We start from the raw sequence: 13,672 nt of genomic DNA on the forward strand, positions 1-13,672 counted from the left end.
TAAAAATTATCTAGTTTTTAGGTGTTCTCATAGATACATGGTAAATTTTAATACATTCTGGTAGTTTTAACCATACTGTTTTTCTCAGTGTAGCTATGCTTTGCATCAGTAGGATTAAAGAATTACCTGATATTGTCTACATAAATTATCGACTTATAAAATATCTTGTGAAAATACGTTTCTAGCCCGTTTTCACATAGAAAAAAATTTAGAATTTTTAAAAAAAATGAAGCTCCCAGAATGAACTGAAATTTTTTTTTTTTTAATTCAATTATTTAACCATTTAACGCCCAATTTTCATTAAACATATTTTTCATACTTTTTCACTATTTGTATTAATTTAAATCTGTGAAAAATAGTATATTTTAATAATTTATGGATATGAAATACATCATGAAACATTTTTCTATGTTAAAGGCAAAATCTTTCAAACACGGCTCACTTCCTCAGCAAACTGGCTTTGCAACAGAAAGGTTCTGGGTTCAAATCCCGGGCAGGGCATAGATGTCCTTTCATTCTCTGCACTATCTGTCCTTACTGTGGGAGCAACGTTGGCCCACCTAATATGGTGCTCCTGGAAAAGTGGCCAACAAATATGTCCTTCAGATGCCTGTGTGACGTAGTCATTCCCCAGGCGGGCATTGGAAGGGGGGGGGAGAAAAAAACGGCTCACTTCCGAACAATAATTTTTCTAGTTTGCAATTATTTAGATTAGATTGAAGAGAAGCAGTAAATCATAATTTAAATTTCGAAATAAATTATTGATAAATTTTTGAACATGAATGAAATGACTTTTTTTGGATTTCATATTTTAGTATAAATACAATTCTGATAATTTAACAGATTTCCTTTAGTAACTATTAAACTGGTTTTTACAGTTAAAAACTACCAAAATATATTTTTACAGCAATTAGAGCGTCAGAAAAGATATACATAAAGGTGTGACCGGTGTCCGATCTGCGCCAAAGTCATTAAGAAAATTAAATGATCTAATGTTGTTGAATGAGACATAAATTGTGATTAGTGTTTAAATATTATTTGTATATGGTGAGATTTCTCGCACCTGCGAAAATTGCTGAAAGACATGATATGTCTTTATTTAAAAAAATGCGTTTACGAAAATGAAAGTAATACCGAATTTCATCAAAATTATAAAGAAAACAGTAAACATATTCAATAAGCTCAATTGTCCCTGATTGAAGAAAAAAGACTTAGATTCATTTTTTTCTGAAACAAGTCGATTCTGCTTTTTAACAATTTATATTTCATAAATCCAAACTATAACTAAGCACACACGAAGGTTTGAAATCAGAAAGTTGTTAGAAAATTTTTAGTGACTAGAAATCGAGAATTCTGTTGATACGTCTTTTTCTTTCACTCATGCAAACTTTATGTTAACGAAGGCAAAAATTAAACGAAATCCCACCAGAAATTAGGGAGTAGAGAATAAAATTTTTACATTAAACAGTTCCTAAGTATTGTTTCCAGATAAGTACAGGACAGAATTAATACATGAAAAAAATTGAAGAAATTAACCTAGTGAGGCAGAAGAAGTCTTAGTGAAGAAAGCATTGAAATGAACTTTTAAAGCAAGCAGAAGAAACCTTCATAAAATATTATGAACAATACCATTTGAGTATCTGATCTTTTAAATGCGTGTATAAATTTTATGCAATGGGGGACAAAATTCATCTAGTGTTCAGAAATTATCCTAGATAACAGCACAATACACAGAAGCATTTCATTGCCTACATTGAAATCATATTCTTTTTCACTGAAAATCAATTTAAAAAATGCTTTTCTGAACTATTTGAAAATTTGACTTTTCATATTGCCGAAGTGCTTCAATAAAAAAAAAGAGTAATAATTTATTTCGTCGTATATTATAGAACTCAAGATTATCTAACAATAAAAAAATAAGAATGAAAATTGAACTTTCCAGGTGCAGGCCGTCAACTAATTTTTTAACATCGCGTGATAATAGTGGGTGTGGTTAAAGGTTCTTTCAAAAAAGATCGTTACGCTAATGATTGGATGATTACCTCATCTCCGAACCAATCAGCACCCTTCCTTTTCCGAAGAGAAATTATACAGGGTATTTTAATTAGCAAAAATTGCAAGTTTCCCAACTGATATGAGATTAATTTCCAAAGTAGAAAGACAGCAAATTAGCAAGCTTTTTATTGTTGTGTCGAAAATGCTTCAAATGACCAAAACTTTTAGATTATAATCTCGAAGCTGAAATGAACACCGTGTCAACAAACCGATTGTTAATAAAAGCATTAAATATAATAATCAAATATTAAGTACAATCATTTGTTTGTTTTCTCATAGGAAAAAAAAGGTTACAAAATAAAGAGGTGTTTAATTGGGTTGGGGAAATAAACATAGTTCATTAATTCTCATTAAAAACTAAAGCATGTTGCAAGTGGCATAAATCCTGTTTCCTTTACATTATTTCGCTGTTTATAATTAATCATTAAAATTGTTTAATTTCTATATGTTATCGTCACAAAAATATTGACACAAGTTCATTTGTTTCTACAACAATGTTATTATAAAACAGTATCTCTAATAATACATATTAGTTTTTTAAAGGTTATTAATATTTTATAAAGATTTCCTATAATATAAATAAAGGCATTTTGAAATGAAAAATGTTCAATTGGATTTAAGATGCATGTTCAGTTTCGGAAGAGTATCAATTCATAAAAACTAACGCTGAATTTCTAAGTAAGTTAATAAACATAATAATAACTAATTTCCTAAACCTGCCATAATTCCCATAAACGTTAAAAAATATTACTGTAAAAATAGTGTACTTATGAATTTCACTGCATTAAAAATTGTCTTGCATATCAATGAAAAGGTTTTGTATTATTATGATGAGAAAAAAGACAACTAGCTATTAGTAGATAAAAAAAAATAATACTGGCAAATTCCATTAACATAATAATCATCCATAAATGCACAAAAATATTTTTTCAAAAGCCATTTCAATTAAAATTTTATTGTTTTGTACTCAAAACGAAAACAAATTTAATTTACTATGAGGAAATGATTTTAAAAAAAGAAAAATATGTAATAGACAAAAATCGGCGGAAAATTTTTTTTTAGAGACACACTAGAAATTTTTTTAAAAATTTCATTTCATTTTAAAAAAAATTAATTGTTTTGTGTTTTAACAACTACTAGTCATACTATAATTATATAATTCAAAGAAAAGACGACTAATTGGAAGAAAAAAAATTCTTTAATATTTAATGATAGAAAATGGTTTTTTCATGGTTTTGCATTCAATTTTTTACCAACATCAATTTGTGCTATTATGATGAAATAATTTTGAGGAAAAAAAAAAGAAAAAAAAGATTCATAATGGACAAACATAAACGAAAAATAGATCGTATTAAATAAATCTTATCTAGTAAAGTGTGCACTAATTTTCCATGAATTAAAAGAAAAATACAACGATTTCTTTTCTAATTTCATTTTTTTTTAAACTTCTATTTTGTAATTCAACAATAACAATTAGAGTTATTATGATTATATGATTCAAAGAAAAAACAGATAATCGAAAAAAACTATTTGTTTACATTTAATGACACAAATCGGTTTTTTCATGGTTTTAGCATTCTATTACTTGCGTAAAAGATTACCTAGCGGAAAGGTCATTCGATGAACTAATTCCACAAAACGGAATGAGAAAACTTAATGAAGGTTCGTTACAGAGACACAATAATGGCTGAAAAGGAAGGGGAAGACCTTCAATTTAGAAGAAAAAAAACAAAACTCAGTGACATTCGAACGGTTACTCTTGAGAAAATACTAGACCTTGAAGTTGAACGGCGCTAATGAAGTTTCCTAACTGCTGCTGTAAAGCGTGGGTTACTTAAAAATACAAGAATTGGCAATACGAAATCGTGGATCTTCCAGTTCTACAAGGTGTGGTGTTGTAATGGTCGTTATTTTATCGATTTTGTTTTATCATTTTTTTGAATTGATTGACAATTGAATGAACTACTCGGTGAAAAGCTTTTTGTAAGGCACAGCAAAACAGTTTGAAATTTGGGAACATGTTAAACACTTACATAGTTCAAATTTAATGCCATCGTTAATGTAGTGCTATGATTAACTGTATTATGGTTCTTCTAAAACTTGATTGCATTATAATTTGGTCGAACGGAAACATTGTTGCTTTGGATCTTCCAGTTCTACGAGGTGTGGTGTTGTAATAGTGGTTATTTTAACATATTTTTCATTACTTATTTTAAATTGATTGGCAATTAAATAAGCTACTAAAAACAGCTTTTTGTAAAGCACCACAAATATCCTACTAGAAATTTTGGAAGGTGCTAAACTCTAACATGGTTCAACTTTAATCTACTCATTAACGTAGTGCTATGATTAACTGTATTATGGTTCTTCTAAAACTTGATTGCATGATAATTTGGTCAAACGGAAACAGTGTTACTTTGGATCTTCTAGTTCTACGAGGTGTGGTGTTGCAATGGTCATTATTTCAACCTATTTTTCATTATTTGACAATTAAATAAGTTACACTGATGAAAAATGTTTTGCAAAGCATCACAGATACCCTGCTAGAAATTTTGGAAGGTGTTAAGCACTAATGTTGTTCTAATTTAATGCCACTATTAATATAGTAAGGTTAACAATATTATTTTCCCTCAGTAACTCGATTACATGATAATATGGTAAATTTAACACCTTTATTAAAATTGCAACAAATTTGACTCGTAGTATGGTTTGGATTATGATTATATTCTAGTAAAGGTAAGTTTGAAGTAGAGAAAGTTACTATCTTGACAAGATGTGTGATTGCCTTTCGCATCATTTTTTTCATTTATTAATAAATAAATTAATTACTTCTTGGTTGAACTCTCTGCAAAATCGGTTCAACTTTGGATTATAATATCGGTATATTGGATACTGCACAAATTTGCCACTGTTATAAGAAGGTGTTAAATTAAGTCATGTTCTTGTTTAAGTTAAATCACAGAATCGAGTAATTGAATTCGTATAAGATTAATTAACAGGAATTTTTTGCCATTACTTTTCTGCAGTCCTATAGTTAGTTTCTAGTTTTTTTACAAAAAATTTTAGTACAAATTTTTTTTTTAAAACTGCATTTCAGTGGCTGTAAAAAAATGGGTATCTATGAACCATAGTTGAACGGTTTCAAGCAGCTCATACTTTTAAATGCTTGGGTTGTAAAGTGCAGTGCTATTTTATTATTATAATACTAGGAAACATTTAGGATATACGGATTTCTATTTCAAGAAAAACATCAGCTTAAAATGAGAAAAATACCACCAGGATCTAGGGACATATCTCCTCGAAGAATTTGAAAAAAGATTGATAACACTGATACCATCATATTGATATTATTCGATACTATTAAAACAAATAATCGATGCAACTTGATTCTTAAGAGTATCGATATTAAATTTAGATTTCGATTTTAGATAATTAACATTCATTAATATATAATTTTCCACATTTTTATGCCTTAATAAGCTCAATATTCCAGTTTTGGAAATTATATAAATACCTGCGGTTAAAGTAAATGAAGAATTTTAAATAGGAAGCCTTCTTTAAAAGTGGGATTTAGCCTATTATTATGTTTGCGCCAGATTTCGAGCATATAAAAATAATTTAAATCGCAACTCCATCTTAGCAGATATATCGATATATTGATATCACTAGCAGATAGGTAGTATCGATACATCGATATTTTATTTAATGTCACAAGTTGGGATTAAAGTTCAGAGGGTTAACTGACCAAAATACAATCACCGTTTATATTTTAAATCTTTTTTAGAAGATATCTATTTCAAAATATATGTAATTACGACGACAGCTAAAGCATTTATAAAATAAAGTTACCATTTTTTCAATACGAGCCATATATTCCTGAGATCCCGCTTACATAAAAACGCTTTAGATGTAATGATTATCCGCTATATGACATTTTCACTTTATCTTATTAACTATATCTTGAACGGAAAGTTAATTAATTCATTTTGCATTATGTAAATATTCATAAAATGAAACAAAGAAACATCGTAGCACCTTTTAATTTCATTTTTCTTCACATCAACTGAGTAGTCATTACTTTTAAATGTGTCCCTAATCGCTTCACAATTCACTGAATGGGGAGAGTTGTGGACAAAGCTTAAAGATGTCGTAAACAAGTTCATCATAACAAATTTTCGATCAAATAACACATCAAGGGAAATGAATTACGAAAAGAAGTAGGTTAACTTAAACTGTTTCATGTAAAGTAAGTGGTGTATCACCACGCCCCTGGCTTATTCAGTGGTGTGTCAGGGTCAGTGGAGTCGTGACATTTTGGTCAGTAGGGCGGACGCTCACTTTAAAACAAAAGAAAGAAGTCTCACGTGGGATTGAGGTGTTCCCTATCCAAGGGGGGTTTGTCCAGGAGACGATGGTGACAAATTGTAATAAGGATCGATGACTAAATTTGTCTGCTTGAAGCTATTAGTTTCGTTTGATGAAAGCATCATGTTTGATTGCCATATGCATACATTTATTTTTAGCGTCCATTAAGTTTAAACGTTTGTCTGAGGGTGATATGTAATCAAGATTTAAAAATACACAATTTCTTTAAGACATATAGAAAACAATTTTTTTTTTTTTGGAAGATCAGATTTGAACAACCAGATTAATAATAATAAGAAGGCTTTAAAAAGCTTAGGTTAGCAAAACGCTTTTTTTTTGTCATACTATTATCTTGTATAGTATTTAAGAAACTTTCGAAAATTAAACTAATTTCATTATGATATAAAAATTAAACACGTATAAAAATTAAAGTTCAGAAAAACGCTTAGTAAAAATTTCGATGTTTCTTTCAAAAATAAAATTTTTCTATAAAAACGATTACGAGAAAATTTAAAAATTTACATTTTCGTAATTATTGCATATTTTATATTAATTGAAACCCGAAAAAGTAGAAAAATATACCATTTAATACATATTTTATATTGCAAAAATGTACCATGGCAAAATATGACAGACAGTGGTTTCTAATGTGTGTTATAACATATTTGTGTTTGGCATCAGTGTTTCACAAAGAACGTCCATGATGTGTGGGCGATAAGTGATTTATACTTAAGCACGTAGTCACTAACATCCCCGGACCTCACACCATGAAGTTTAATGTCATTAAGTTACGTCAGAAACACAAGAAGAATCGAACATTTGAAACTGGAAAAAAGAAACATTAAACATTTCTCTTTAATTTTTATTAATCTATGGAAATTACGGGATAAGCTCTCCGTTCTGTTATCCCAGAGACTCACCTCGTGGTTGCTAGACAGTAGTATTTATTAAAATATGTGTAATAGTTTTAAATACATAAATTTTTAAAATCCGGTCATATATGTGTTTGTGCTTACCTTGCAAAATACTATAAGCAAAAATTCTTAACAAAAGCCAAGTGGAAAAAGTAGTTTATTAAGGGATGGCCGTGCTTAAGAGGCGGTGAACTGGATGGAACTCAGGGCTTTAATGGAAAGATTCAGGTATCTGCTGCAAGTTTTAACGAAAACTGGGCAGATGGTACGCGAGAAACAAGATAAACACCACAAAAGGGGGCAACTCGAAGAGTATAACTCATATTCTGTAAAGAAATTCCCAATCAAATTACAGTAACAGGCTAAAACTCTGATATACCGTAATTTTATGGTAATAAAAGTATAATAATTGAATCCCTCTAATTAAATACATATTACAGTAAAAATTACGATATAACATATTACGGTAAAAATGGATTTTAAGGAAAAATGGATGCACCCGAAGTGCCGATACATAATAACGTAATTTGATCCGGAATTTTTGACAGTGTAGTTCACGGAATCATTTGTTAAATAGTTTGCAAAACAGTTTGTAAGAACACTTTTGTAAGCCTTTAACGACTCGTTCCCTTTTTTGGAGATTTTAATTTGGGCCGTAGTTAGTCCCAATTATAACACAAGCTTTTATTTCATTTCAAAAATGTATTACTTAAACTAAGACAATGTAAGAAATCAAGTTTGTTTTATTTTTAAAAAAATGCTAAACAAATGAGTTGGTCGTATAACGTTTCTGAATTGGACAATGCCCTCTGGCAAAACACGACATTAAAAAAAAGAAATTGCGAGTTCATATACCGTTTGGACACGTGGCGAATGTAGTTGGCGTGAAAAGGTACCGAGTAAAAATTACCTGAAATTTACTAATGAACATAATTATGTTTTTCGATATTTCACATTTGTAAGTTTGTAATATTTTTCGTTTGTAATTGTAACTCGTTAAGTATTCTCTTTCAAAAATTTAAGCGTGTTAATGCAGCTGAAATTTGAAAATGCAATAGCTAAGAATCACTAAAACTCATGTTACGCAACTATATCAAGGTCGCACCTATATTTATTTACATTGTATTATATACAATATTTGAATAAAGAAAGCATAAAATGTGAAGGAAGAGAAGTAAAGGAAACAATCAATGATACAACAATAAGATAAAGAAAATAAATCAAACTTTTTTTTATCAATATTAAACAACTTAAAACAATCTAGAGGTATCAACTTCACGGTCTCTTAAATGATCCCAAAAATGAGTTGCCAAAACCATTATTCTTAAAGTTTTGAGTTATAAAGTGTAATAATAAACACTTCATCAAATACCTTGAAAATGAGTGAAAAGACAGTAAAAAATGTATTCTTTCTAGATAGAGTGAACTGTGACTTTGAAAAGTAAACAAACACCAATGAATTGAGAAACAATTATAATTGAAAACAATAGAAGGACATCCTTTTTAAAACACGGAAAGAATTTTTCTTTGCAATTGTAATAGCGGTAACGGATCTAAAATGCTTCGCAGCAAGTTGAAGTCAATTGGCTTATTTATATTAATTCATCATAAGATAAATAAGTCACTTGTTAGTAAGTGTTATATAAATAAGTGTTTTTATTATTATTGTTGCTGTTTTGAATTATATTACTCTTAATCTATACTTCTAGTTTACACCATTGCAATGTTTAAAAAAAAATTGGTGTATTGTTGCCACTATTTTTGGTGTTGAGAAAAACTAAAATTTTTCACAGTGCATGTTGTCTCATTTTTTTATTTATTTTTTCATTGTTATAGTTTTATTTATTTATTTATTCATTTTTTGTTTGTTTGTTTATTGACAACACATATTTTCCTGCGCATTAAAATCAATTTATGGCTTCATGGCAAAAACATTTAGATTATAAGACAAGCACATTTTTAGTAATATATTCGCACTAGTTCATATAAACAATTGTTATTTTGTCAATTTTATATAATTTTTTTTCACGATAACTACAGTTTTGTACTTAAAAATGAGTTTAGTTTACCTCTACAACCAAAAATTGTGGTCACTAATAACCAAAATTGTTTGCAGAATGCAAACATTATTGTTATTTAATGATATTTTAATTAACGTTAAAAATTTTAAGCAATGTAAATTTGTTTTTATATATATTTTTTAGATGTTTCCGAAAATTTTAAATTTTATGTGATTTTTATTATTATTATGTTTCAATGTTCATGACCAAAAAAAAAAACAACTTAAAAACGAGACAAATAAATTTCGATTTATTTTTCATTTGATAATTTTTTATTTCTCCAAAATGAACTGCTCGAAATTTATTTAATTCAAAATTTCACAATTTTTTTTGTGGAATACATAAAAAATAAACAAATAAATGAGAAATAATTTTTTTAAGTCAGCTTTTTCCAGCTACGGAATCCGAAACAATCAAATTTCTTTTGGACCTACTTTTACATGAAGTTCATCAACAGGTGTATGTTACGGACGGGGAGTGTCGATGAAGCTTCAAAGCAGTCTAGGGTTGCATTTTAAAGCTTTTATTATGACAAAAAACACTTAAGTGGCAGTACAAAATAATTAGAGCTGGAACATCTTAATGAGCTCGCTCCCCGTAGCCGTTCAGTGAGAGAATGTAAGGGAGTCTGCTTACTTACAGGTGGCGCTGCATGGCGTATGCAACATGTATATGTGCTAACAAAAAATAAACGTCAAATTAATTTGGAAGCTTCTTTTTTATTGTTCTATCAATAACAGTTTCAAAATTAAATTTTTATGTTTGGTAGTTGAATAGCTAATTTAAAAAGCGGTGTTCAGTCCATTAATTTTTGGCGTATGGACAAGTCGAATTGAATAAAATAAACTTAATCATGGTTTTCAGAAAAGAACTGTTATAAATTGTGAGAATAATTATCAGACAAAAATAATTCTTTTATCTCGAATTCGGTTGTTTTATTATGAATTTTAAAATTTGATGAGAAATACTGATGCAATCATTTGTAAATGCGCATCTTTTTAGGTACTTATTCAGTAGATAATTAATGGGAAAAATATCATTTTTAAAATTAGCCTTATTTCTTTTTTGTTATTGACATTTTACTTCAAATTAATTTCATAAAATATTCCAATATTATATAAATAACCGATTATTGGTTGGATACAAACTTATTAGGAGTTTCAGAAATCATTACTGGTTGAAACAAGCAGAAAAAGTCATAACTCACCGATCCCCAGTATCCTTTGCACGGAACATTTTTTTGAAACCACTGCTTTAAGTTATCACAAATTTCCATTGGACCTGAATTGGCAAATTTGAGGCTCTCAGTTTGCACTTCGAACCACATGTTTTGCATGCCTAGTGTAAATTTTGGTGTTGATGCAACAAAATTGAAAGCTTTTCAACCACAGAAGTGAAACCATGCCCCAAAAATTTTCTTAATGTTTCTAAAATGACAAGAATGCGTGAAATACATTGTTACGTTAAAATAGTTTACTATTTTCGTTAACCGCAGGAAAGGTCATTACAAGACCTAGAAATCTCACTAGAATGTAGTAAGAAGAATTTAAACTACGCGGTTAGTAAAAATGCCACGGAAGTACAGAGAGTGGGTTGTCAAAAATTTTGTATTGATGATGCAATACTCTGAGACCATGCCATGAGACCATGTAGATGTTCGCGTTCAATGTTTACTTATATACTATGCCTTATAAATTTAAAATAAAAAAGAAGTAGATCAAATGTAATAATTATTTATGCAAAACGTTTTTTTAAATGCTTAAAAATTGCGTCAATTATTTCCAGATTAAAATTGCATTTAAAAAAGACAATAGAACATATAAATTGCATGGAATTAAAACGCCTTTCTCGGCACCTTTACTCCAAACAACGAAATTTAAAATGATGCATCTTCTTAAAATGAATAAACTGTATGTCTGAACGCATTTATGAAGTATAAAAAGTAATTAAATAGATATTGAAGAGGATTAAAAAATTATACCCGAAAGTTCATGATGAGCAAATGATGGTTACCAGCCGTTGAAATCATTCTTTGAAAAAACCGATTAAAATTTATTTCTAGTTCCTGATAAAACTGAAACATAGTTTCAGATTTAGATAAAATTCTTTGCAGAGAAGGAAAAAAATATTCTTAATCATGGGATAAAGATAAAAACTGTTTAAATGCGATTTATTACAATGAACATATAATTTTCTGATAAGCAGAACTTTTATAAGAATTAGGAAATCAAAATATAGGGAATCAGTTTAAAGATAAAAAAAAGAAATACAAATTATATAGGGAAAAAAAAAAGAAATATTTTAAATTAATCTTGATAAAAACATTATACTTCAAGCAGTTAGAGCTTAAAATTATTTTTATTAATAAATAACGAAAAAAAATGAATTAAAATGTTTTTTTGTGAATAACATTTTAATTAGACATTACGATAAAATTAATTTAAAAAATATTTATTTTTTACAATTTCCGAGAATTTTTATTTTAAATTGCTCATTGTGCTAATGTTAAAAAAAAACTACAGACTTTTCTACTTGTGCGGAAATAATAGAATATTCTCAAATCACAATAAATACACAAAATAAAAAAATAATAATAAATTTGAAAAAACTTATACAATAATTATTTGCATGATGCTGTCATATTGAAATTATGTTTAAGATTGATGAGGGATATCCAAAGTAATAAAGATTCTTTTTTTGGGTGGAATTTGGAAAACAAGTTTCTTCTTGGAAAGTATTGATTGTATGTGGTTGATTGTTCCAGGAAGTAATGGAAAAACTGTTACTGATATTATTTGTTGCTATATGCGACGAGAACGAAATAAAAACAAACCGTTCAGCGAAAAGTAAAAAGGAATCATTTCTGAGTTTTTATTTTGAACATAGCTTAAATTGTGCTTCAAGGAAAGTGAACATGACATGAAATGCCTGTATGGAAAAATAGGAAAAAACTCAAAACGTTGGTTAAGCAAGCGCGTTTAAAAAAGAAATGAGGGGAGAGGGAGGACTAAGTTAAATACGAAATTCGTATGGAAAAAAATAGACATAGCTTGAAATGGGTATTTACAAATGGATATAGTTTAAAATATATGTTGAAGAATAAGGGTAGAATAAGGAAGAATAGCTATTTAAAAAAAAACGCACGTTATTCCGTTTTTTTTAATTTTTGTTATAACTGTATGTATTTCAAAATAATTTCATAATAAATATAGAAATTATAAAAATTAATAATAAATATAGAATCTACTGTTTTAAACTGTATAGTTTTGATTTAGTTATTTGTACCTTTTTCAAGGATAATGTTGGTGTTAAAAAATTTGGTTTACTGTTTATTATTAAATGACGTATTTTGTGCAAATTCAGTTTTATTACCCCATATTTCAGTTATGTTCGTTTCCTTTATTACGCATTTTCAGTTATTTCCATTTTTTAAGCACGTAATTCATATTATGAGAAATTAAGGGCCAATTTTGGGAGATTATAAGAATTTGAAAATCAGTAATAAAAGCTAAGAAAACGTAGGTAGAACATTTTAAGAACATGAAAACTAGTAATAAAATTTAATAATCGAGCAGTGAGACATTTTCAGAACTTTACCAGAAGCAGTAAAAAATTAAGATCCGAAAGTGGGACATTTTCGGAACCAGCAAATATGTTGCAAAAATAAAGGTTTAAAAGTGGGATATTTTCATAATCAGAATTAAAGACCGAAAATAGATTATTCTCAAAATCAGAAAATCTGTAATAAGAACATAAAGAATCATAGCGTGATACTTTACGAGCCCGCTAAATTACAATAAAAATTAAGAAACAAAAAGGGAAAATAGCAGTGCACCATTTTTTAGAAGGACTTTAAAAACAGTTTTAGAACTAAGAAAGAATCACAGCGTGATACTTTACGAACCCGCTAAATTACAATAAAAATTAAGAAACAAAAAGGGAAAATAGCAGTGCACCATTTTTTAGAAGGACTTTAAAAACAGTTTTAGAACTAAGAATTATTTTTTCATGATTTTAAGGATATGTACTAACTTTAACATCCTATGCTAAATTTATATAAAATAAAAGAATAACTCATGTTCGCAGATATGAAATTTTTCCAAGATAAAATCAAAATTAGTTATTTATTTCAAAAATGCAGAATTTATAACAGAAAAGTATTGTGATATAACATGTGCTAAGCAAGACGTGTTCATGGCTCACTGTGTTATAAAGCAAAATAAACGACGTCGTGATTGTCAGCAAAAAGTCGCGGTAATTGTTTAAAGAGGGATAACA

At 28.5% G+C, this 13,672-nt stretch overlaps 1 protein-coding gene across 3 annotated transcripts in view; it reads right to left on the reverse strand.

The window, feature by feature from the left end:
* Positions 1 to 13,672, reverse strand: part of LOC107456593 (uncharacterized) — a 78,188-nt gene that overhangs the window by 32,583 nt on the left and 31,933 nt on the right. The window contains exon 1 of one of the 3 annotated variants that reach the window (XM_016074498.3): positions 10,602 to 10,714. The exons of the other annotated variants lie outside the window; for them this stretch is intronic. Coding sequence (XP_015929984.1) covers positions 10,602 to 10,630 — 29 coding nt within the window. The 5' untranslated portion in view covers positions 10,631 to 10,714. Of the gene's footprint in view, positions 1 to 10,601; positions 10,715 to 13,672 lie in introns of those variants that run through there. 3 annotated transcript variants of the gene reach the window in all.

Source organism: Parasteatoda tepidariorum, chromosome 4 (genome assembly GCF_043381705.1).
Source record: "Parasteatoda tepidariorum isolate YZ-2023 chromosome 4, CAS_Ptep_4.0, whole genome shotgun sequence".
In the NCBI taxonomy this organism is placed as follows: Eukaryota; Metazoa; Arthropoda; class Arachnida; order Araneae; family Theridiidae; genus Parasteatoda; species Parasteatoda tepidariorum.